Here is a 27,439-nt window from a genome sequence, read left to right as displayed (position 1 = left end):
GGTGTTGTCGGCAGTGAAACAGGTTTGACCTTATTTGATCTTCATTCGGAAGGAGTTAGTAACCTGCAATCCCAGATAGTCCCTGCTAAAGAGCAGAAAGGACTGGAGCGGGGTTTTGCCAAGGAAAGGTCGGTGTCTTTAAGCCGTTGTATTTCCTTCGTCGTAAATCCTTCGGGCAAGGCATATTTTCGGCTGGGATCAGCAGTAACGTCATGACGTTGAGGAATTCATTACTTCCAGAAAAATCTCTCCTAACTGACTGTGTAAATCATTTGGACTTTTTGCATTATCACTGTAAGAACTGTTCTTGCATTATCGCTTTAAGAACTGTTCGAGCTGCCGTATAGCAGCCGACTTCCGGTTAAGTTAGTCATTTGTTTACTTTTGGGTTTTTTTGAGCAGTGTTTAATAAATGTTTTATTTGTTATAAAATAACTGTCTGAATTCTATATTCATTGTTGCTGGATCGTAACAGTGGCTGAGAAGCTGTTGCAGGGGGCAGGGCTTCAGATTCTCGGGGAGGTATGACCTGTTCAAAAGTAATGGGTTGCACCTGAACCCGAAGGGGACCAATATTCTCGCGGGCAGGTTTATTAGAGCTGTTGAGGCGGGTTTAAACAAATTTGGTAGTGAGGTGGGAACTGGAGTGAAAGGTCTCAGGATAGGACAAATGGTAACAAAGTAAAGATAGTGTACAGTCAGACTGTCAGGAAGGGCAGACATAGCTGCAGCCAACAGGGTGAGTATCAGTACATTAAGGATGCAGAATCAAAAAGGATAGCAAATACGATACTCAAAGTGTTGTATCCAGATGCACGGAGTATAACAAATAAGGTGGAAGATCTTGTTGTACTATTACAGATTGCCAGGTATGATGTTGTGGCTGAATCGTGACTGAAGGATGGTTGTAGTTGGGAGCTGAATGTCCAAGGCATAGGAAGGTAGGCAGACGGGGTGGCATGGCTCAGCTGGTAAAGAATGGCATCAGATCAGTAGAAAGATGTGACATGGGAACTAAAGGAGTTGAATCATTGTGGGTTGAATTAAGAAACTGCAAGGGTAAAAGGACCCTGATGGCAATTATATACAGGCTTCCCAACAGTGGCTGGGAGGTGGACCACAGGTTACGACAGGAAATAGAAAAAGCATGTCAAAAGGGCAATGTTATGATAGTTATGGAAGATACACAGGTCGATTGGGAAAATCAGGTTGGTAATGGATCTCGAGAGTGAGTTTGTTGAATGCTTAAGAAATGGCTTTTTAGAGCAGTTCGTCATTGAGCCTACTAGGGGATCAGGTATACTGTGTTGTGTTATGTAATAAACTGGAGGAGATTAGGGAGCTTAAGGTAGAAGAACCCTTAGGAACCACTGATCACAATAGGATTGAGCTCAACTTCAAATTTGATAGGGAGAAAGTAAAGTCTGATGTAGCAGTATTTCAGTGGAGTAAGGGAAATTACAGTGGTATGAGAGAGGAGTTGGCCAAAGTAAATTGGAAGGAGCTGCTGGCAGGGATGTCAGCAGAGCAGCAATGGCGTAAGTTTCTGGAAGAAATGAGGAAGGTGCAGGACGCATGTATTCCAAAAGTGAAGAAATACTCAAAAGGCAAAATAGTACAACCATGGCTCACAAAGTAAAATCAAAAGATAGAGCATACAACAAAGCAAAAATTAGTGTGAAGATAGAGGATTGGGAAGTTTTTAAAAACCTACAGCGAGCAACTAAAAGAATCATTAGAAGGGAAAAGATGAAATATGAAAGCAAGCTAGCAACTAACATCAAAGTGGATAGTAAAAGCTTTTTCAAGTATGTAAAAGATGAGAGATGAGAGTGGATATAGGATTGCTAGAAAATGAGACAGGAGAAATAATAATGGGAGGCAAGGAGATAGCAGATGAACTAAATGAGTATTTTGCATCAGTCTTCAATATAGAAGACACTAGCAGTGTGCCAGATGTTGTAGTGTGCGAGGGAAGAGAAATGGGTGCAGTTACTATTACAAGGGAGAAGGTGCTCAAAAAGCTGAAAGGCCTAAGGGTATATAAGCCACCCGGACCAGATGAATTGCACACTGGGGTTCTGAAAGAGGTATCGTTAGAGATTGTGGTGCCATTAGAAATGATCTTTCAAAGTTCATTGGACTCTGGCATGGTGCTAGAGGACTGGAAAATTGCAAATGTCCTCCACTCTTTAAGAAAGGAGGAAGACAACAGAAAGGTAATTATAGACCAGTTAGCCTGATCTCAGTGGTTGGGAAGATGTTGGAGTCGATTGTTACGGATGAGGTGATGGAGTAGTTCGTGACACAGGACAAGATAGGACAAAGTCAGCATGGTTTCCTTAAGGGAAAATCCTGCCTGATTAACCTGTTGGAATTCTCTGAGGGAATTACAAGTAGGATAGTTAAAGGGGATGTAGTGGATGTCGTATATTTGGACTTCCAGAAGGCCTTTGAAACGGTGCTACACATGAGGCTGCTTACCAAATTAAGAGCCCATGGTATTACAGGGAAGTTACTAAGATGGTTAGAGCATTGCCTGATTGGAAGAGGGCAGTGGTTGGGAATAAAAAGATCCTTGTCTGGTTGGCCAGTGACTAGTGGTGTTCCACAGGGGTTGGTGTTGGAACCACTTCCTTTTATGTTGTATATCAGTGATTTAGATGACAGAATAGACGGCTTTGTTGCCAAGTTTGCAGATGATATGAAGATTGGTGGAGGGGCAGGTAGTGTTGCGGAAACAGGTAGGATGCAGAAAGACTGAGACAGATTAGGAGAATGGGCAAGAAAGTGGCAAATGAAACATAATGTTGGAAAATGCATGGTCTTGCACTTTGCTAGTAGAAATCTAAAAATCTGAAATGCAAAGGGACTTGGGAGTCTTTGTGCAGAACACCCTAAAGTTTAACTTGCAGGTTGAGTCAGTGGTAAGGAAGACAAATGCAATGTTGGCATTCATTTCAAGAGATCTAGAATACAAAAGCAAGGATGTGATGCTGAGGCTTTATAAGGCACTGGTGAGGCCTCACCTTGAGTATTGTGAACAGTTTTTGGCCTCTCATCTTAGAAAAGATGTGCTGGCATTGGAGAGCATCCAGGGGAGGTTCACAAGGATGATTCCAGGAATGAAAGGGTTATCATACAAGGAACGTTTGATGGCTCTGAGTCCATACTCGCTAGAACTTAGAAGAATGAGGGGGAATCTCAATGAAGCCTTTCGAACATTGAAAGGACTAGACAGAGTAGATGTGGAAAAGTTTCTTGTTGTACTATTACAGATTGCCAAGTGTGATGCTGTGGCCTCCCCACTCTTAAATTCAATCCCTCAAGCAATGAAGGCCAACATCCCATTTGCCTTCTTGATAGCCTGCTGCACCTTCAAACCAACCTTTTGTGATTCATGCACAAGCACTCCCAAGTTCCTCTGCAAAGCAGCGTGCTGCAATCTTTTACCTTTTAAATAATAATCTGATCTTCCATTTTTCCTTCCAAATTTACCAACATTGTATTCCATCTGCCAGACCCTTGCCCACTCACTACATCTCTCTGCAGACTCTCCATATCTTCTGCACAATTTGCTTTTCCACTCAATTTAGTATCATCAGCAAACTTGGATACACTATATTCCTTCCCCTCTTCCAGATCGTTAATGTATATTGTGAACAGTTGTGGGCCCAGCACCGACCCCTGTAGCACACTGCTCACCACTGATTGCCAATCAGAGTAACTCCTGTGTATCCCAACTCTCTGCTTTCTATTATACACAGTATATATAACTCACACACACATATAAATTAATAGTAACCACAAATTAACTAACAAAATATATCTCAGAAGACTAATGTTTAGCATAAGGTGTGTTTACAATACGTTTAAAGGTAAACAGTGTAATGAGACCTGGGTGGTGGTAGGGAGTTCAATAGTCTCATGTTCTGAGAGAATATTGTACGTTGTTTCCCATCCTAACAGTCCCTGTCCTAATGCCATGGTACCTCCTGTTGACTGGCCATAAAAAAAGATTGTGGGATGGATGGGGGAGAGCCTTGACAATGCTAATATCTGACATTTTACTTGTGGCACAGGAGATGTATTTAACTGGGCTAGCACTAGTAAGTAGACTTAAAAACTCAAATCATCAGAAAAAAATGTCATGGTCCTCACCTTCCTGTTGACCACAGATGTTTTTTTTAAAACCCTAGAATAATCACAGTTTTGTCCCAACTTCCATTTGGAAGCATCAGTCACCTTGTCTATGATCAAAAGTGGAGTATTCTACATCTCAGTCAAACTATAAGACAGACACTATGGTGGCGTAGCAGTTAGCACAACGTTTTACAGTGCAAGATCTACAGCACCAAAGGCACGAGCTGAGAAGTGTTGCTGTCCACAACTCAACACCCCCTCTGCACCAGTTCTGTCATTTTTGAATTTAATTCCTGGTCTTCCACATCCAGCTGGCACTCTGACACTGACATTGCTGTCCTTGTGTTCTTTCCCATTCAGCTCGCCCTCCTCTGTATTCACAGATTCTCCCCTGGCTGACTGGTTTGTTCCTGTTCTATTGCACTGTTTCTCCTTTAAACTTCAAGTTTATTGTTATTCAAACATACACATGTATACAGCTAAGCAAAATATCAGTCCTGTGGGGCCAAGGTGCCAAACAGAGTACATATAGTCACAGATAGCCCAATGCATCACCAGCACCAGCCTACCCACCACCAAAGACATTCATATGTACAGAAAGCTGCTGGAAATGGGCTAATGACATCATGAAGGATCCTACCCACCATCCTCATCAACTGTTTGTCCCACTCCCATCAGGGAGGAAGCTATGTAGTTTCCACGCCAAGACTACCAAACTCAAAAGCAGCTGTTTTCCCCAAGCAGTAAGACTGATCAATACCTCCACATCCCCAACCACCACTACTTGTAGTATTGATGACAGAGACACCTTGTAGGTACTAGCCTTTAACCTAGCATGAAATCCAGCACTACACGGTTCCATTTCTGGTGTCTCCTCTTCTGAGTGAGTGTAACAAACAGGCAATGCTGCAGTATGAGGACAATTTCCATGCAGTAATCTGAACATTATGAACCAGACTTACAGTATTTTGTATTATTAATGTCCAACAGGGTCTTGCAATCAAGAAAAAGGTGTAAAACAACATTTGCACCATTTGTTGTGTCTGGAGAGACCGCTGCAACAAAAAGCACATCACTGGAAAGCTTTCCCCTCCAGTTGCCCATGGCGCCACCATGCGGTAGAGTGGTGTTTTACTCTGCTGTCAGATTTCAGAGGCTTGCAGATAAAAATGTTTCCATTTCATTAATGACAACAATATTGATTGGCAGCTCAGTCAATTAACTCTTAACAGCAAGCCTCATAAAAGAATGAACTGTTAGAGAAGAAGGGTCGAGATAAAATTAATAACAGTTCTGACCAAAATCCAGCCTATGCTGTCTTCTCGTTGTGGCCATTAGGAAGAAGGTACAGGAACCTGAGGTCCCACATCACCAGGCTCAGGAACAGTTATTACCCTCCAACCATCAGGCTCCTGAACCGGCATGGATAACTTCACTCACCTCAACTGTGAACTGATTCTACAATCTATGGACTCACTTCCAAGGACTCTACCACTCATGTTCTTGATATTATTTATTTATTAATTCTTTTATATTTTTGCACAGTTTGTCGACTTCTACACATTGGTTGTCTTTGTTGCTCCAGAAGAATATAAGACATAGGGGGTAGAATTAGGCCAGTCGGGCCATCAAGTCCACTCTGCTACCTCATCATGGCTGATTTCTTAACCCTCTGAAAACCATTCTCCTGCATTAGCCCCATAACCATTGCCCTTACTCATTAAGAACCTTTCAACTATTGCTCTAAATATACCCAATGACTTGGCCTCTACAACCATCTGTGCACTGAATTCCACAGATTCATCACCCTTCTTGTGCAATTTTTCAATGATTCTTGGTATCTATTGTGAATGCCCACAGGAAAATGAATCTCAGGGTCGCATATGGTGACATTTGTACATTGACAATACATTTACTTTGAACTTTGGACTTGCAACTACAAAATAAAATTGTTGAGTTGGAGACGGAATTCACTTTGGGAATGTTTGCAGGGCTTTGACTAACTAAACATTCAGGCTATAAATTATTTACAACAAAATGATTAAAAAGGGAAGAACTTTATTAAAGATTCCACTGACACACCAAAACACCAGGATGGTAGTCTGATTTTAAAAATCTGTATCATTCCACACAGGCGTAGGAGAATGAGGGGTAATTTTAAATACTAATCATGTGATGGTAAATCTTTTCCTCAGGGTAAAGTGTGAAAGGGAGAAGATTTAAAAAGGACCTGAAGAGCAATTTTTCCGTGCAATACACCCACTTTATTAGGTACAGAAGTAGACGAATAAACTCGTCTTGGGCTTCCAGCTAGAAGCCCAAGAAGAGTTTATTTGTCATATACACCGAGAAAGCACTGGATTCTTTTTCACAGAAGTGGAACCCGATGTGGTCTTCTGCTGTAACCTATCCACTTCAAGGGTCAGTGTTTTATCCGTTCAAAGTGCTCTTCTGCACAACACTGTTGTAACATGGTTATTTGAGTTACTGTTGCCATTCTGTCAGCATGAATCAGTCTCCCTTGACCTCTCTCAATAATAGGCCCGAAACATCAACTATTTACTCTTTTCCATAGATGCTGCCTGCCCAGCTGAGTTTCTCCAGCATTGTGTGTGTGTGTGTGTGTGTGTGTGTGTGTGTGTGTGTGTGTGTGTGTGTGTGTGTGTGTGTGTGTTGCTTCATTAATAAGGTGTTTTCACCTACAGAACTGCCACTCCACTCACAGGATGTATCATTTTCTGTAAACACTACAGACTGTTGTGCATGAAAATTCTAGAAGTTCAACAATTTCTGAGATACTCAAACCACCCCATCTGGCACCAGCAATCATCCCACAGTCAAAGTCACTTAGATTACATTTCTGTTCCCCGTTCTGATGTTTGGTCTGAACAACAACTGACCAGGCCTGCATGCTTTTATGCATTGAGTTGCTGCCACATGATTGGCTGATTAGATATTTGCTTTAACAAGCAGGTGTACAAATATACCTAATAAAGTGGCCACTGAGTGTTTATGGAATGAGCTGCCAGAGGAAGTGGTTTCGAGAGGTAAAATAGTATCATTTGAGAAGAACTTGGATAGCTGCATGAAGGGGCAAGGCTTAGAGAGAAATGGGACAAACACAATAAATTAGGACTAGCTGGGTGGCACTGTGGTTAGCAATGGACTGGTTGGGCCGAAGGCCCGTATCTGTGCTGTATAGCTCTACATGTTAAATTACTGCTAAGAATTTCCAAAGGTTTTTTCATGAGGACTGTGAATTAATCGCTGTTAATGTGCATGATTAACATGATCGAGTTGCAGATGCAAACTGGAAAAGAGCTTGAATCGTGTTGATCTGTTGCTATGAGCATCAGCAGACCACCCCTCACCACTGCCAACCCCACTACTACATCCTTAACAAACCCCCTTCATTACCACACCAGCCCCCACCGAAGCTTCCAACCATCACCGTCCTACCAAAGCCACACTCACCATCACAGCCCTACCAATGGACAGCAGCAGAGGACACTCCTCATTCTAAATCATGGCTTAGATTTAGCTGTATATTTTAGATGTGTAATGCCCTGGGTAAGATTTCTATTGCTATGCTATGAGGTATTTTTAATTTAGTAGTTTTCTGTAAAAGCCGTTTGTCCTGCTAGTATGTGTGTTTTGGCTTTGGCTAAGGATAAGGAGCCATGTTGTCCAGCTTAGGAATGTGATGTCAGCCAACCGAGGTTGTCTTGGTACATGTCATAACTTTCTGCCCAATGGAACATTCAAGAGGCCTGGGCAGATAAGATTTCTGAAAGACAAGTAATTCTAGTTTGGGATCTTTTGGTGGGAGCTGCAGAGCAGTGCACAAGGAAAGATTTAGAATGCCGCTCGAAGGAGAGACCCTGTTGTAGGAAGTGCTTTGTGTACATGAATGGTTCTAAGGAGGAAGTGCCAATACCACTGAGTTAGCCAGTACATTCCAAGATGGTCTTCGAGGGAAGTTCAAACCATGACTGGTGCCTTTCACATAGAACTTGGGTTCAGCATGTGAGTAGGCGATACACCAGATTACTCCAGAAATGAGCTCCAGCATTTATGTGCACATTAGACTGGTTTAACTTTTTATTTTTATTTTCTTTTTCTGTTAACTGTTTGATAGTGTGGAAAAATTGGTAAATATACAGTTGAGTGTTTAAGCCAGAGTCTAAACTAGTGTTTGTGGAAAGTGAGATGTGTCGTAATTAAGATATTCTATTATGGTTGCCATGGGATTAAGGTCTAGTGCAGTGCAAAGTGGGTATCCACACATAATGCTTGTATTCTGACGGGCTGGATGTCTGAATTCCTGACAAACTGCTACTTAGAGTGCTGAGTGATGGGGAAGTTACACTGAACAGCATTTTGATCAGTCAGCTAGTACAGATGTTGTATTAGTCCAGGCTATCAGTGATGTGACTGAAGTCATGATGCCCAATAGAATGGGGCAGCTTGATAGGTGAGGCCACAGCTAGTTCATATCTCTGGAGGGAGGTGGGGGTAATGTAGCTAAGCTGAAGAGGGTGAGAGTTATGAAGGGAGCGCTGTCACATGATGTGATTGCTCTATGTATTCGAATGACACAGAAGATGTGCCTTCCTCTGTCTTTTACCAAATTACTCAGAGATGTTAAAGAAGAGAAAGACATGACTGAGAAAGTGGAACATTTCCAAAAGCTGAGTAGTGCATTCAGTGAGAGCATCTACTGCTGAGCGGACCCCTGATGCCACAAGGAATGGGTGAAAATACTTTGAGCTGAGCTGTTTGCTAATGTTCCAACTAAACGTGACACGTCCAACTGACCCAGCTGGAAGACTTGCTAAGCAGAGGAATGTTGCTGAAAAAAGTTTCTTGACTACAGGGGCAGCCAGTATTTTCTGTTACAACTGTGGACAACATCGATCTTTCAAGCAAGACTGTGAGGGATAGGAAGATTTTCTTCAAAAAGTAAGTTAGCAGTTAATCAAACAGAAGAAATGAAGCAAAACTACAGAGGGACCCAGTAAAGGAACGGCCTTGCATCTCAAAGAGAACACATTCCAATCAGTGTATCAAGGGAAATACTAAAGTGCAAAGCACTATTCCTGAAGATTTAATGGGACCAAGTTCTCATGTATCCATCCAGATTGAAAGTGTTTGTGCTAGAGCCATACTTGACACAGGTTCTCAAGTTACTTTGTTTTATAAATCCTTTTACAACCAGTATTTGATGCATTTACCATTAATGACACTCAGTGCCCTTGAGATTTGGGGCCTAGTACTGATGATTACCCATACGGTGATTACGTCATTGAAACTGGAGTTTTCAGCAGGTGTTGGAGTAACTGAGACTATTGACACACCAGTGCTGGTCTGCCTGGATCCGGTTGAAAAAGATGAAGCTCCCACTCTTGTGGGAACAAATATTCCCATTGTGCCTTGGTGAGATGGGTGTTAGGGGTTAGATTTTTAAGGAGAAGGATGTGGGGGAATAGGAGGTCAGACTAAGCTTCCATTGTGCTTTCAAAGGCAGTAACATGGATGTGGTCTACACACCAGCTAGGATCAGGGCTGGAGTTGTCAAAGTGTTCCTGGGTCAGAGTTCCTTGTGGGCAGGAGGCCCAAGCGGCAGTGGCCTTCTAGATGAGTCGGTGGGACTGACTTTTGAGGCCTAGCGTTCGGGCCACATCATCTTTTGAGTCCTAAGCCAATACCAAGATTGATCGGAAGTCCAGATCAAAGCCTGAAAATCAGTCCGAAGTCCAGAAGTCAAAACCCAATGACCAGAGGCCTGAGTTGCTGAATCTCTGAATCCACCAGGGAAGCAGAAAGCGATTCTGAGTCGGCTGGAGACCAAAGACAGCCTGTCCTGTGTTTAGAGGACTGTGTGCAGTATGTGTGCGCCTGTCTGGCTGGCTGGTTGCTTGGGAAGGTGAGAAGAACAGTACTTGTTTCTGCTGTTGTTTTGTTGTCAGTATTCTGTGGTGTTCTATCGAGCATTGCGGGCATGCTACATTGGCACCGCAACATGCAGCGACCCTTGCGTGTGGCTCCCAGCACAGCGTCGACTGTGTTGGTTAATCCAAATGATGAATTCCACTGAATGTTTCAATGTACATGTGATAAATAATCTGAATCATTACCTCAGACCCTGGAGTTGGCCAAACCCTTCTGTACACCGCCACTCCCTTACCAGAACCACCTTAACCCAACAAATTCAAGCTCATCTAATTATCATTCAACTATACATGAATACAACCATGCAAAACTGCATTCCTCCGGGGCCAAGCTGCAAGACACAGTGCCAACAATCATATACAGCACAAGACACATATAGCACATAAAGGATAGCAGTAAGCATGCAGTCACACAAAAAAATATAATTTAGCCCAAGTCCCTGAGTGACATGTCCTGCAGATTGATGGTGCATGGATGATTGTTAGCAAAAGCAAGCCCTCAGCATGCCAATAAATACCACTGGATGTATGAGCCGTCTATCACATACAAACTCACCGTGTTATAAATGATCTGTGCACACCCTCCATACTAGTGTCATTTGCATGACCAGCCCAAGCACTGTACGTACTCACACACAAGGCGTACTACCACAGGCAATAAGGGCAGACTGCATGTTGAGAGTGGCTCGCCACAGTTTGACCAAAGCCACTGACTCTGGACAAGTCCACCTATTTTTCAATACCATTCAGATGTTCTAAAAGTTCAGAGTAAATATATTATCAAAGTACATATGTCATCATATTTAATGCTGAGATTAATTTTCTTGATCATTCACAGAAAGTACAAGAAACACAATAGAATCAATGAGAGACCACTTCCAACAGGGCAAACAAACAACCAATGTGCAAAAGGCAACAAACTGTGGAAATAAAAAAGCAATAATAATAATAATGTTATCAATAAATGTCGAACATGAAATGAAGAGTTCTTGAAAATGAGTCTGTAGGTTGTGGTGTTCAGTAATGAGGTGAGTAAAGTTATCCATGCTGGTACAAGATCCTGATGGCCGAAGGGTAATAACGGTTCCTGAACCTGATGCTGTGTGTCCTGAGGCTCCTGTACCTTCTTTCTGACTGCAGCAGTGAGAAGAATGCATAGCCTAGATGGTATGGGTCCTTGACGATGGATGCAGTTTTCCTGAGACAGTGTGCCATGTGGATGTTCTCAGTGATCGGGAGGGCTTTATCCGTGATGAACGGGAAGGTGAAATACCAGCTTTGTTTGTCATTTACATCAAAACGCACGTGAAGTGTGTCGTTTGCGTCAAAGCAAATCGGAGGATTGTGCTAGGCAGCATGCAAAGTGCTGCAACTTTCTGGCACCAACTTAGCATGCCCACAGCTCACTAATCCTAACCCGTACCACTTGGACTGTGGGAGGAAATTGGTGCACTTGGGGGGAAACCCACGTGGTCACAGTGAGAACATTACAACTCCTTACAGGCAGCAGTGGGAATCAAAGTCTGATCTTACGGCTAGCGCTGTAATAGTGATACGCTAACGACTATGCTAGTGTGCCACCCAGAAACTACAGTGCCATTGGGTTACCCACACTCATTCCAGTACTACTGAGCAAATCAGGTCATTTCATTCACTGCCACTCTGTCATACCTGATTCATTCTTTCTCTCAGCCCCATTCTCCTGTTTGTAGGGGGAGGGGAAGAAGGACAAGATGGGTGAAGCCAGGTGATAGCTGGAAAAGGGGTGGAGAAGAAGGAATCTGATAGCAGAGGAGAGTGGACCATGGGAGAAGGGGAAAGAGGAGGGGCACCGAGGGTGGTGATGGGCAAGTGAGGAGAAGCAGCAAGAGGCCAAACTGGGGAATTGAAGAGGGAAGAGAGAGGGAAATTACGAAAAGGAGAAATAAATGTTCATGCCATCAAGTTGAAAGCTACCTACACAAAATTTGTGGCTTTGCTTCTCCACCCTGAGAGTGGCTTCATCATGGCAAAAGAGGAAGCCCTGGACTGACATGTCAGAACAGGAATGGGGTTAGGAATTAAAATTGTTGGGCCCCAGAAATCTCTGCTTCTTGCTGATGGAGCAGAAGTGCTTGACAAAGCAGGCCCCCAATTTTTGTCAGGTTTCTCCAGCATAGTGGAGGCCATATCGAGTGCATCAGATACACTAGATGACCCCAACAGATTCGTAAGTGAAGTGTCTCCTCGCCTGGAAGGAAAGTTTGAATGGAAGAGGTGAACAGGTAGCATTTCTGCCACTTCCAGGGATAGGTGCCAGGAGAAGACAAGAAAAGCACAGAGGAAGTGATCCTTGCAGGAAAAGGAGAGTTGGGGGGAGGTTAAGATGTGTTTGGTGGTAGGGTACTGTTGAAGGAGACAGAAGTGGTGTTGGATGTGGAGGCTCATGGTTTCTCTGCAGATACTGGAAGTCTGAAATATATCAAATCACACTGTCCATATATTTCATTCTATCAGGGAAATGCTTTGTTCCCCCCATTTTCCACCTCCAGCTACTCTGTTACCCAGACTCTTTTTTGATCTCTTTTTGAACTTGATCTCTTTCTTGACTCCAATGAAGGTCCTGATATGAATCATTAATACTTTCTCTTTGCTTGACCTGCTAAGTTTGCCAGCATTTTACACCAACAGATTGTTCAACACCTGAAACAATGTACACAGACCATCATTTTACAGAATAATTTCCCAAACCACCGTCAAACAGGATGAAGAGGTCAATACTCCCCAATGCCATTAGGCTTTACAATTCTACCGCCAGGACTTAAGAACTTTTTAAAAGCTATTATTAATGCTTTTTGAGATAGTGATTTAGATGCATATCATATTCTTTACTGAGTTAAGTATTGTATGTAATTAGTTTTGCTACAACAAGTGTATGGGACATTGGAAAAAAGTTGAATTTCCCCATGGGGATGAATAAAGTATCTATCTATCTATCAATACCACTGACTCTGAAATGCCTTGCCAATTTAAATACCACTTAAGATAATAATTCTATTAGATTCCATCACTTCCTAGCAGTGCACACCAGATATCAATCAAAATCATAGTAGAGACATAGAGCACAGAAGCAGGCCCTAATGAGTGTATTTCTGTATGTTTGTGGTCAACTGCTGTTGTAGCCCGTCCACTTCAAGGTTCGATGTGTTGTGCGTTCAGAGATGCTCTTCTCTACATCACTGTTGTGTCCTAACATTTGAGTTACTGTCACCTTCCTGTCAGCTTGAACCAGTCTGGCCATTCTCCTCTGACCGCCCTCGTTAACAAGGTGCTTACACCCACAGAATTGCGCTCACTGGATTTTTTTTTTTGCACCATTCTCTGTAAACTCTAGAAAAATTCCAGAAGATCAGCAGTTTCCAATGTACTCAAGCCACCCCATCTGGCACCAAGAATCATTCCATGGTCAAAATCACTTGGGTCACATTTCTTCACCATTTTGATGTTCCATCCAAACAAGAACTGTACCTCTTGATACTTCTATATATTGCTGCCAGATGATTGGCTGATTAGATTAAGAGGCAGGTGTACTGGTATACTTAAAGTGGCCATTGAGTGGTTAAGGAGGCCATCTGGCCCATTGGGTTTCTGGCAACCACAAAGACAATCCCATCTATCCCATTCTTCTGTCAGACTAAAGGTCAATTAAAGTGACTGTTTAACTTGCCAATCATCAATCTTTGTGATATGTGAACCCAGGAGAAACTTAAGTGGGCAAACTCCACACAAAAGGCACAGAGAGGTCAGGTTTGAACTTTGGTTAATGCCCCTCCTCCCCTTCTTACCCCATCCCTGACATATTTAGTTGTTTGTTTTTTTCCTCTCTCTCTCTCTCTGACTGTTCTCCATCTCCTTCTGGTGCTTCCCCACCCCCTTTCTTTCTCCCGAGGCCTCCCGTCCCATGATCCTTTCCCTTCTCCAGCTCTGTATCACTTTCGCCAATCACCTTTCCAGCTCTTAGCTTCATCCCACCCCTTCCGGTCTTCTCCGATCATTTTGCATTTCCCCCTCCCCCCATTACTTTCAAATCTCTTACTATCTTTCGTTTCGATTAGTCCTGACGAAGAGTCTTGGCCCAAAATGTCGACAGTGCTTCTCCTTATAGATGCTGCCTGGCCTGCTGTGTTCCACCAGCATTTCATGTGTGTTGTTTGAACTTTGGTCACTGGAGCTGTGTTTGATGCAATAACATTGCTTGCTGTGTCACTTTCAGTTATCTGGCTATTCACTGGAGATTACCTGTGCATTATGCAATTCCAATAACCATTTTGCACTTCCACCCTCCAGACCATGCTCTCTCCTCACCACTCATTACTACCATTATGCAGGAGACTTAGCTCCCACACCACCATGTTCAGGAACAGTTATTACCCCTCAACCATCAGGCTCCAGAACCAACATGGATAACTTCATTCACCACAACTCTGAACTGACTGCACAATCATTTGTAGAGTCACTTACAAGGACTCTACAACTAACATTATCAGTATTATGTTTTATATTTGCACATTGGTTGTTTGTCAGTCTTTGTCTACATATAGTTGTTACAAATTCTATTGTATTCACCTGTAAATGCCTGCAAGAAAATGAATCCCAGGGTTGTATATGGTGATATACAGTATGTGTACTTACATAATAAATTAACAAACCATGCTAGTGTAGCCATTAGTATGACACTATTACAGCTCAGGAGGTAAGAATTCAAAGTTGCAAGCAAGTTTGTACATTTCTTCTGATGTGCACGTGAGTTTCCTCCAGTGCTACGGTTTTCTCCCATGGTCCAAAGATGTACCAGTTAGTAGGTAGATTGATCATTCTGAATTGTCCCATGATTAGGCTAGGGTTAAATCGGGGGTTGCTAGGGGATGCAGCTCAAAGGTCCTATTCCATGCTGTATAACCATATAACAATTACAGCACGGAAACAGGCCATCTTGGCCCTTTTAGTCCGTGCTGAACACTTACTTTCACCTAGTCCCGCTGACCCGCACTCAGCCCATACCAATATACCTATCCAATTTTTTTTTAAATGACAAAATCAAACCTGCCTCTACCACTTCTACTGGAAGCTCGTTCCACACAGCTACCACTCTCTGAGTAAAGAAGTTCCCCCTCGTGTTACCCCTAAACTTTTGCCCCTTAACTCTCAACTCATGTCCTCTTGTTTGAATCTCCCCTACTCTCAATGGAAAAAGCCTATCCATGTCAACTCAATCTATCCCCCTCATAATTTTAAATACCTCTATCAAGTCCCCCCTCAACCGTCTACGCTCCAAAGAATAAAGACCTAACTTGTTCAACCTTCCTCTGTAACTTAGGTGCTGAAACCCAAGTAACATTCTACTAAACACGAGGAAATCTGCAGATGCTGGAAATTCAAAATGCTGGTGGAATACAGCAGACCAGGCAGTATCTATAGGGAGAAGCGCTGTCGACGTTTCAGGCCAAGACCCTTCGTCAGGACACTGACATTCTAGTAAATTCTAGTAACATTCTAGTAAATCTCCTCTGTACTCTGTCTATTTTGTTGACATCTTTCCTATAATTCGGTGACCAAAACTGTACACAATACTCCAAATTTGGCCTTACCAATGCCTTCTACAATTTTAACATTACATCCCAACTCCTATACTCAATGCTCTGATTTATAAAGGCCAGCATACCAAAAGCTTTCTTCACCACCCTATCCACATGAGATTCCACCTTCAGGGAACTATGCACCATTATTCCTAGATCACTCTGTTCTTCTGCATTCTTCAATGCCCTACCATTTACCATGTATGTCCTAGTTGAATTATTCCTACCAAAATGTAGCACCTCACACTTATCAGCATTAAACTCCATCTGCCATCTTTCAGCCCACTCTTCTAACTGGTCTAACTCTCTCTGCAAGCTTTGAAAACCTACTTCTAAGTAAATAAAATCCAATAAAACATTCGTCAACCCCCAATCCCATGTGCTCACATTTTGTTTAATATTCTTGCTGTGCCAATTGATGTTTAAGAATGTGTAAGATGGGTTGGCCATCATTAGTTGGGGGATTGTGTGCCAGAGCTGTGAGGTAATATTGCAGCTCTATAAAATCCTGATTAGGCCGCACTTGGAATATTGTATTCAGTTCTGGTTGCCTCGTTAAAGGAAGGATGTGCAATATTTAGAAAGGGTGCAGAAGAGATTTACCAGAATGTTTCCTGGCTTAGTAAGCATATTCTGTGAAGATAGAATGAGCAAACTAAGGCTTTTCTCTTTGGGGCGAAGGAGAATGACAGGTGACTTGGTAGAGGTTACACGATGACAAGAGGCATAGATCACAGACAGCCAGAAACTTTCTCCTAGGGCAGAAATGGATTATACGAGGGCATAATTTTAAGGTAATTGGAAGAAAGTATATCAGATGTCAGAGGCAGGTTCTTTACACAAGGAATAGTGGGTAAAAGGAACAGGCATGGTGGTAAAGGCAGATACATTAGGAACATTTAATGTATCTTAGGTAGGCGCATGGATGAAAGAAAAATAGAGGGTTGTGTGGGAGAAAAGGGTTAGACCTTGATCTCAGATCTCAGTTGGCCAAATGGCTTGTACTGTGCTGTTACATTGCTTGTTCTGTTCTCCTGTGTGGCATTCTCTCAAAGTCACACTGAGTGTTTAAATATGCCACATACGCTGATTCCCCTTTTTTTTATTCTGCTAATTATAATTTCAGAAATTTCTCAAACGTGAAATTTCTTTCATAAGTCCATATTGACCATACCAAATCCTGTTATTTTTCCAAATGATCTCTTGCCACTTACCTAACATTACATGTTCTATCATGAAGGATTCCATACACCCTGCTCATGAACTATTTGTCCCACTCCTATCAGGATGGAGACAACGTAGCATCCACACCAGGACCACCAGACTCAAAAACAGTGACTTTCCCCAAGCAGTCTCTTCTCACTAACTACACCACTGCTTTATTATATCCCACCAGTCACCTTATGTACAGCCTGGCACCAGTTCATGGGCGTACAATCAATCCATGTATATATGCTATTTTATGCCTTTAGACTTGTTGCGTGTGTTTTAGTTTTAGTACTATTGGTTTTTTATCTTTTGTGGTTTTTCTGTGCTGCACTGGATCCACAGTAACAATTATAAGAACATACATAAGAACATAAGAGATAGGAGCAGGAGTAGGCCAATCGGCCCCTCAAGCCTGCTCCGCCATTCAACAAGATCATGGCTGATCCAATCTTAACTCTAGTTTTCACCGAATCCCACAAGGCAACAGTGCCAACCAACAGGGCACCATGCTGCCCATTTTATTTTATTATTCATCCCGCCCAAACCCATGTGATCACCCGGGGGGAAAAAACCGAGTTGCCAATTGAGGAGAAAAAATCTGGAAAATTCCTCTCCGACCCATCCAGGCTATCGAAAACTGGTCCAGGAGATCACATGGCTGATCTAAACCTAGCCTCATGTCCACTTACCTGCTCGCTCACCGTATCCCCAATGCCATTTTCATCCAGGAAAATGTCTATCTCCGTTTTGAATTTATTGAGTGTAGTAGCTTCCACAGCTCTCTGGGGCAGTAAATTCCACAGCCCCACTACCCTCTGAGTGAAGAAATTTCTCCGCATCTCAGTCCTGGAACGGCATCCCCTTATTTTAAGATTATGCCCCCTAGTCCTAGTTTCACCCATCATTGGGAACATTCTCCCCGCATCCACCCGATCAAGCCCCTTCACAATCTTATATGTTTCAATAAGATCGCCTCTCATTCTTCGGAACTCCAATGAGTAGAGTCCCAATCTACTCAACCTCTCATCATACATCAACCCACCCATCCCCGGAATTAACCTAGTGAACCTTCTCTGCACTGCCTTGAGAGCCAGTATGTCCTTTCTTAAATATGGACACCAGAACTGCACGCAGTACTCCAGGTGTGGTCTCACCAATACCCGGTACAACTGCAGTAAGACCTCCCTGTTCTTATACTCCATCCCCCTAGCAATAAAAGCCAGCATTCCATTGGCCTTCTTGACCACCTGCTGCACTTGCATACTAACTTTTTGTGTTTCCTGCACCAGGACCCCCAGATCCCTTTGCACAGAAGCACTTTCCAGTTTCTCTCCATTTAGATAATAACTTGCTCTATTATTTTTCCTGCCAAAGTGCAAGACCTCACACTTGTCAGTATTATATTTCATCTGCCAAATGTCTGCCCAATCACTCAGCCTATCTATGTCCCCCTGCAGGGTTTCAATGTCCTCCGCACTCATTACACTCCCCTCCCATCTTTATGTCATCAGCAAACTTCAATACGTTGCACTTAGTCCCTTTCTGCAAATCATTAATATAGATTGTAAAGAGTTGGGGTCCCAACACCGACCCCTGCGGAACACCACTAGTCACCAACTGCCAGTCTGAGAATAAACCATTTATCCCAACTCTGTTTTCTGTTAGAAAGCCAATCCTCCACCCATGCCAGAATATTATCCCCAATCCCATGATTTTTTACTTTAAGTAATAATCTTTGGTGTGGCACCTTGTCAAATGCCTTTTGGAAGTCCAAATACACCACATCCACTGGTTCCCCTTTATCTACCCTATATGTTGTGTCCTCAAAGAACTCCAACAAATTTGTCAAACATGACTTCCCTTTTGTAAAGCCATGCTGACTTTGTCCTATTAAGCTATGTTTATCCAAATGCCCTGTTACTGTTTCCTTAATTATCGATTCCAACATTTTGCCAACCACAGATGTTAGGCTAACTGGCCTATAATTCCCAGCCTTCTGTCTATTGCCCTTTTTAAATAGAGGAATTACATTAGCATTTTTCCAATCTGCCGGGACCATTGCCGAGTCCAGCGAGTTTTGAAAAATTATCACTAATGCATCCACAATCCCGACCGCCACTTCCCTTAAGATCCTAGGATGCAAGCCATCCGGTCCAGGGGATTTATCCACCTTCAGTCCCATTAATTTATCAAGTACCATTTCCTTGGTGATTTGAATCGTAGTTAGCTTCTCTCCCCCTAGAGCCTCCTGTTTATCCAGTGTTGGGATATTTTGAGTGTCCTCTACTGTAAAAACTGATACAAAATATTTGTTCAGCGTTTCCGCCATCTCCATGTCCCCTACCATTAATTTCCCGGTCTCATCTTCTAGGGGACCAACATTTACTTTAGCCACCCTTTTTCTTTTTATGTAACTATAAAAACTCTTACTATCTGCTTTTATGTTTTTCGCCAATTTACTTTCATAATCTATCTTCCCCTTCTTAATCAATCTTTTTGTTATTTGCTGCTGATCTTTAAAAGCTTCTCGATCTTCAATCTTCCCACTAGATTTAGCTACCTTATATAACTTTCTTTTTAGTCGTAAACTTTGCTTTATTTCTTTACTTAGCCACAGATAACTATTTTTTCCTTTACACCCTTTTTTCTTCAGTGGAATATATTTTTCTTGATAGTTGTAAAATAACTCCTTAAATATACACCACTGATCAAGTACCGATCTACCCTTTAATCTATTTTCCCAATCTATCTTAAGCAATTCCGCTCTCATACCATCATAGTCTCCTTTATTTAAGCTCAGTAAGTTTGTTTGAGATCCAACCCTCTCATCCTCTAATTGAATATGGAATTCGACCATGTTATGGTCACTCATTCCAAGGGGATCCTTTACTAGGACATTTTTTATTAGTCCTGTCTCATTACACAGGACCAGATCTAAGACTGCTTGCCCCCTTGTTGGCTCAGTAACGTATTGTTCAAGGAACCCATCCCGAATACACTCAATAAACTCTTCTTCAAGGCTGCCGTGTCCGACTTGATTAGTCCAGTCAATATGAAAGTTAAAATCCCCCATAATTATAGCTGTTCCCTTATTACAAGCTCCAACTATTTCCTGATTTATGCTCCGACCAACTGAGTTACAGCTGTTTGGAGGCCTATAGACTACTCCCACCACTGCTTTTTTCCCTTCACTATTTCTTATTTCTACCCAAATTGTTTCGTTATCCTGATCCTTTGAGCCAATATCATTTCGCTTTATTGCAGTGATTTCTTGCTTTATTAACATAGCCACCCCACCTCCTTTTCCTTCTTGCCTGTCTCTCCTAATTGTCGAATACCCTTGTATGTTTAATTCCCAGTCCTGGTCACCCTGCAGCCATGTTTCCGTAATTGCCACAATATCATAACCATACGTAATTATTTGTACCGTCAACTCATCAATTTTATTCCTAATACTACGTGTATTCAAATAAAGGACTTTCAAATATGTTTGACACTTATTTCCTACCTTTTCCTTTTGTATAACTTTACGCTTATCTCCGTACATTCTTTCCCCTCCTGACACACTCTGTCTTTTTATTCCTCCACTTTTACCTACATCCATTACCTTCTCCATTGTCTTTTTAATTATTTGCTCTCTAGAATCCTCCCCCCCACTAGTTAGTTTAAAGACCTCTCTGCAGCCCTAGTTATATGATTCGCCAGGACACTAACCCCAGCCCGGTTCAGGTGAAGCCCGTCCCTCCGGAACAGTTCTCTCCTGTCCCAGTACTGGTGCCAGTGTCCCAAGAAGCAAAACCCACTTCTCCCACACCAGTCTTTGAGCCATGCATTTAACTCCCTAATTTTATTTAACCTAGCCAAATTTGCTCGTGGCTCAGGTAATAATCCAGAGATTATTACCCTTGAGGTTCTGTTTTTTAATTTGACCCCTAGCTGCTCATATTCCTGTAACAGAACCTTCTTCCTTGTCCTATCTATGTCATTAGTACCGATGTGTACCAAGACAACTGGATCGTCCCCCTCCCACTGCAAGTTTCTCTCCAGCCCAGAAGAGATGTCCTTAACCCTGGCACCAGGCAGGCAACATAGCCTTCGGGACTCTCGCTCTTGGTTGCAGAGAACCCTATCTATCCCCCTGACGATACTGTCCCCTATTACTACAACATTTCTATTGACTCCCCCCTCTGGAATGGCCCCCCACTCCACGGTGCTATGGGCAGGTTGCTCATCCTCCCCACAGTCCCCGCTCCTGCCCTCACAGGGAGTTAAAGCCTCAAATCTGTTGGACAAGAGCAAGGCCTGCATCTCCTCCAGCCCTACCTCCTGGATTCCCCTACTTGCCTCACTCATAGCCACACCATCCTGTGCTTGACTGCAGTCTACATTAGTTAATCTATTAGGTGTGGCTATCTCCTGGTACACAGAGTCCAGGTAACTCTCCCCCTCCCTGATGTGTCGCAGTGTCTGAAGCTCGGACTGCAGCTCATCAATATGAAGCTGGAGTTCCTCGAGCAACAAACACTTGCTGCAAATGTAGTCGCCATGACCCTCAATGGGGTCTACCGGTTCCCACGTCTCGCAGCAGTAACACATCACCTGCTCCATGCTATATAGTTAATTTAATGTACTAGTATTAGTTATGCAAGAACCCTTTGCCCCAATACAGCTAACTATCACACTATTTTACAATACTTTTAAAGTTATAAGTGTAAAAGGAGGCAGGACTACTTACCAAGCAACTAGCTGTGAGAGCTCTGCAGCTCTGGTCTTCCTCGCCTCGCCAAATTATTTTGTTCTTACACTTGTGTACAGGAAATGACAATCTTGAATCTTTTCATGAGCCTTCCTTATGCAGTGGCACTGATCTTATTGTAGATAGTACTCCTGGGTTATTCACTGGGTAAGGATTTGCAGCATACAATATTGTAAACCTTGCAAAATTTAGGGGCAAGCAGCTGTTATTACAAAGTTAGTTGTTACAAAGAAGGCTTGACAGCAGCTTTTTTTCTTTAGGAGTTTGAGATCTGATTTGTCACCAAAACCTCTTGTAAACATATGCAGATGTCCCGTAGAGAGCATTCTAACTGGTTGCATCACCACTTGGTATGGAGGGGCCACTGCCCAGGATCAGAAAAAGCAGCTGAGGTTTGCAAACTCAGCCAGCTCCATCACCAGCACTAGCCTCCCCAGCATCGAGGACACATTCAAAAAGCAATGCCTCAAGAAAGACAGCATCAGTAGTTAAGGGCCCCCATCTCCCACGATACGTCTTCTCATTGCTATCTTAAAGGAGGAGGTAGTAGTAGGCAGACGCCAATCCCAGGGGATCATGGGTTTGTGCCTGTGGGCGTGTCCTCTCCAGGGCACAAGCCTGGGTGGGAAGATTTGAAGAACCGGCTGTTGCCCATGCAGCGGGTTTCCCATCTCCACGTTACCGATATAGTCCAAGGGAAGGGCAAGCATTGATACAAAGGATGCCAGAGTGAAGTTGTAAACAACGTCAAACTGCCTGAGGGACCCAGCTCCGGGTTTCTTCCTCGGGGTTTACTCCTGAAGCTTTTCCCATGGTGGGTATGGCTGCAGTATATTTCTTATTGTAATTTATAGTTATTACACTGTACTGCTGCTGCAAAACAACAAGAGTCAGTGATATTGAACCTGATGTTGATTCTGATTCTTGTTATGCATTGGTCACTACAGCTTTTTGACACAATGTTTCTGTTTTTTCTCTTTAACTAGCCCAAAGACTATTGCTGGAATTGCCTCTGCTCTCTTTCTATTTATTGTCATCATCGGGATTATTGTTTGCTGTTTCTTGTGTTCCTGCTGTTACCTGTATCGACGGAGACACCAGCTAAGAGAGCAATTCGCAGGTCAGTGAACCAATCAGCATAGACATTCTAGACCCCCATTTCTTGGGGGGGGGTCAAGAAGCAATACCCCCCCCCCCCCCAATTCAACCTCAGGCTAATCACAGGACAATTTACAATGACCAGTCAACCTACCAGCAAGTACATCTTTGGGCTGTGGGTGGAAACCAGAGTGTGCGGAGAAACTTCACACTTTCTACGGGAAGAATACACAAACTCCTTACGAATGATGTTCCGAACTCCAGAGCCCCCAATTTGTAATCACCTTGCACTAACTACTGCGCTTCCCAGCTAACACATGCTGTTGTAGGGGAAAGAGCAGTGAAGACTAGTAAATAGAGATGTGTATTGTGCTTGGGCAGTAACAAATTCTGTGGCAGCTGAACATGAACAGGTAGCAGCAGACGAAGTGGAATGCAGCAGTGACACCTCCAGGTGCTTTTGGCAGATCAACAACCCTTTGGTCTGCCTGAAACCTGTTAGTCGACTGGCTCAGTGATAGTCCATGGAGGAATGCTGCTGAGAAACTGCTGTTGGTTTTTTTTTAATCAATTCATTAGAAAGAGATAACATTGTGGATAGAGCTAAAGAATTGCAAAGGTAAAAAGACCCTGATGGGAGTTGTATATAGACCCCCACCCAAACAGTGGTAAGGATGTGGTCTACAAATTACAATGGGAGATAGAAAATGCAGGCCAAAAGGACAATGTTTCAATACTCATGTGGGCTTTGGGAAAATCGGTTAGAGCTTGATCCCAGAGGGGGAATTTCTAGAGTGTCTATGCGATGGCTTTTCAGAGAAGCTCATGGCTGAGCCCACTAGAGGATCAGCTATTCTGGATTGGGTGTTGTGCAAAGAGCCAGAATTGATTAGAGAGCTTAAGGTAAAAGGGAGAGGGAAGGGCAGGAGTCAGAGGTTAGAGAGCACCCCTGTGGCTGTCCCCCTTAACAATAAGTCCTCCTGCTTGAGTACTGTTGGGGGGACGGCCTACCTGGAGGAAACAACAGTGGCCGCTCCTCTGACACAGAGTCTGGCCCTGTGGCTCAGAAGGGTAGGGAAAGGAAAAAGATGGCAGCAGTGATAGGGGACTCTATAGTTAAGGGGTCAGACAGACAATTCTGTGAATGCAGGAAAGAAGCACGGATGGTAGTTTGCCTCCCAGGTGCCAGGGTCCGGGCGTCCATGATATCCTGAAGTGGGAAGGTGAACAGCCAGAGGTTGTGGTACATATTGCTACCAACGACATAGGTAGGAAAAGGGAGGAGGTCCTGAAAGCAGACTAGAGGGAGTCAGGAAGGAAGTTGAGAAGCAGGACCTCAAGGGTAGTAATCTTGGGATTACTGCCTGAGCCACGTGACAGCGAGTATACGAATAGAGTGAGGTGGAGGATAAATAAGTGGCTGAGTGATTGGAGTGGGGGCAGGGATTCAGATTTCTGGATCATTGGGACCTCTTTTGGGGCAGGAGTGACCTGTACAAAAAGGATGTGTTGCACTTGAATCCTGGGGGACCAATATCCTGGCAGGGAGGTTTGCTAAAGCTATTGAGAGTTTAAACTAGAATTGATGGGGGAGTGGGAACCAAACTGAAGAGATGGAGGAAGAAATGGTTGGCTCACAAACAGAGAAAGCTTGGAGACAGTGCAAGATGGAGGATAGGCAGGTGATCGAGAAGGGATGTGCTCAGACCGATGGTTTGAGATGTGTCTATTTTAATGCAAAGTGTATTATGAACAAAGCGGATGAGCTTAGAGCATGGATCATTGCTATGATGTTGCAGCCGTTACAGAGACTTGGATGGCTCAGGGACAGGTATGGTTACTAAAGCCAGGCTTTAGCTATTTCAGAAAGGACAGGGAGGGAGGCAAAAGAAGTTGGGGAGTGGCACTGCTGATCAGTGTCACAGCTGCAGAAAAGGAGGAAGTCATGGTCTACTGAGCCTCTGTGGGTGGAAGTTAGAAACAGGAAGGGATCAATAACTCTTCTGGGTGTTTTTTATAGACCACCCAATGGTAACAGGGACATCGAGGAGCAGATAGGGAGACAGATTCTGGAAAGGTGTAATAATAACAGGGTTTTTGTGGTGGGAGATTTTAATTTCCCAAGTATTGATTGGCATGTCCCTAGAGCGAGGAGTTTAAATGGGGTGGAGTTTTGTTAGGTGTGTTCAAGAAGTTTCGACATGATATCTAGATAAGCCTACAAGAGGAGAGGCTGTACTTGATCTGGTATTGGGAAATGAACCTGGTCAGCTGTCAGATCTCTCAGAGGGAGAGCATTTTGGAGATAGTGATCACAATTCTATCTCCTTTACCATAGCATTGGAGAGGGATGGAAAAGTTAGGAAAGTGTTTAATTGGAGTAAGGGGAAATATGAGGCTATCAGGCAGGAACTTGGAAGCATAAATTGGGAACAGATGTTCTCAGGGAAATGTACAGAAGAAATGTGGCAAATGTTCAGGGGATATTTACGTGGAGTTCTGCATAGGTACGTTCCAATGAAACAGGGAATGGATGGTAGGATACAGGAACCATGGTGTACAGAGGCTGTTGTAAATCTAGTCAAGAAGAAGAGCTTACGAAAGGTTCAAAATACTAGGAAATGAAAGAGATCTGGAAGATTATAAAGCTAGTAGGAAGGAGCTTAAGAAAGAAATTAGGAGAGTCAGAAGGGGCCATGAGAAGGCCTTGGCAGACTGCATTAAAGAAAACCCCAAGGCATTCTACAAGTATATGAAGAGCAAGAGGACAAGACGTGACAGAATAAGACCAATCAAGTGTGACAGTGGAAAAGTATGTATGGAACAGGAGGAGATAGCAGAGGTACTTAATTAGTACTTTGCTTCAGTATTCACTACGGAAAAGGATCTTGGTGATTGTAGTGATGACTTACAGCAGACTGAAAAGCTTGAGCATGTAGATATTAAGAAGGAGGATGTGCTGGAACTTTTGGAAAGCATCAAGTTGGATAAGTTACTGGGTCCGGACAAAATGTACCCTAGGCTACTGTGGGAGGCGAGAAAGGAGATTGCAGAGCCTCTGGTGATGATCTTTGCATCATCAATGAGGACAGAAGAGGTTCCAGAGGGTTGGAGGGTTGCAGATGTTGTTCCATTATTCAAGAAAGGGAGTAAAGATAGCCCAGGAAATTATAGACGAGTGAGTCTTACTTAAGTGGTTGGTAAGTTGATGGAGAAAATCCTGAAAGGCAGGATTTATGAACATTTGGAGAAGCATAATATGATTAGGAATAGTCAGCTTGGCTTTGTGTAAGGCAGGTCGTGCCTTACGAGCCTGATTGAATTTTTTGAGGATGTGACTAAACACATTGATGAAGGAAGAGCAGTAGATGTAGTGTATATGGATTTCAGCAAGGCATTTGATGAGGTGCCCCATGCAAGGCTTATTGAGAAAGTGGGGAGGCATGGGATCAAAGGGGACATTGCTTTGTGGATCCAGAACTGGCTTGCCCACAAGAAGGCAAAGAGTGGTTGTAGACAGGTCATATTCTGCATGGATGTCAGTCACCAGTGGTGTGCTTCAGGGATCCGTTCAGGAACCTCTACTCTTCGGGATTATCATAAATGACCTATGAAGAAGTGGAGAGATGGGTTTATAAATTTGCTGATGACACAAAGGTTGAGGGTGTTGTGGATAGTGTGGAGGGCTGTCAGAGGTTACAGCGGGTCATTGATACTGGGCTGAGAAGTGGCAGATGGAGTTCAACCCAGATAAGTGTGAGATGGTTCATTTTTGTAAGTCAAATATGATGGCAGAATATAGTATTAATGGTAAGACTCTTGACAGTGTGGAGGATCAGAGGAATCTTGGGGTCCAAGTCCATAGGACACTCAAAGCTGCTGCGCAGGTTGACTCTGTGGTTAACAAAACATACGGTGCATTGACCTTCATCAATCGTGGGATTGAGTTTAGGAACTGTGAGATAATGTTGCAGCTATATAGGACTCTGGTTAGACCCCACTTGGAGTACTGTGCTCAGTTCTGGTTGCCTCACTGTAGCAAGGATGTGGAAACTATAGAAAGGGTGCAGAGGAGACTTACAAGGATGTTGTCTGGATTGGGGAGCATGCCTTATGAGAATAGGTTGAGTGAACTCGGCCTTTTCTCCTTGGAGAAACGGTGGATGAGAGGTGACTTCATGGAAGTGTACAAGATAATGAGAGGCATTGATCACGTGGATAGTCAGAGGCTTTTTCCCAGGGCTGAAATGGCTAGCATGAGAGGACATAGTTTTAAGGTGCTTGGAAGTAGGTACAGAGGAGATGTCAGAGGTAAGTTTTTATGCAGAGAGTGGTGAGTGTGTGGAGGCACATCTGATAGAGTCTTTTAAGAGACTCCTGGACAAGTACATGGAGTTAAGAAAAATAGAAGGCTATGGGTAATCCTAAGTAATTTCTAAGGTAGGGACATGTTCGGCACAGCTTTGTGGGCCAAAGGGCCTGTATTGTGCTGTAGGTTTTCTATGTTTCTAACCCTGTGGGGAGGCAATATGATTAAATTTACCTTGAATTTTGAGGAGGAGAAGCTAAAGTCATTATTACAGTGGAGTAAAGGGAATTACAGAGGCTTGAGAGAGGAGTTGGCCAGAATTGATTGGAAAAGAACACTGGCAGGGATGACGGCAGCG

At 43.3% G+C, this 27,439-nt stretch overlaps 1 protein-coding gene across 4 annotated transcripts in view; it reads left to right on the top strand.

Moving 5' to 3' along the window:
• Positions 1 to 27,439, top strand: part of shisa4 (shisa family member 4) — a 153,703-nt gene that overhangs the window by 113,971 nt on the left and 12,293 nt on the right. For all 4 annotated transcript variants that reach the window (XM_073030290.1, XM_073030288.1, XM_073030289.1 and 1 more), the window contains one exon: positions 22,661 to 22,794. In XM_073030290.1, coding sequence (XP_072886391.1) covers positions 22,661 to 22,794 — 134 coding nt within the window. The remainder of the gene's footprint in view (positions 1 to 22,660; positions 22,795 to 27,439) is intronic.

The sequence above is a fragment of the Hemitrygon akajei genome, chromosome 27, assembly GCF_048418815.1.
Source record: "Hemitrygon akajei chromosome 27, sHemAka1.3, whole genome shotgun sequence".
In the NCBI taxonomy this organism is placed as follows: domain Eukaryota; kingdom Metazoa; phylum Chordata; class Chondrichthyes; order Myliobatiformes; family Dasyatidae; genus Hemitrygon; species Hemitrygon akajei.
This window is presented reverse-complemented; position numbering and strand designations above follow the sequence as displayed.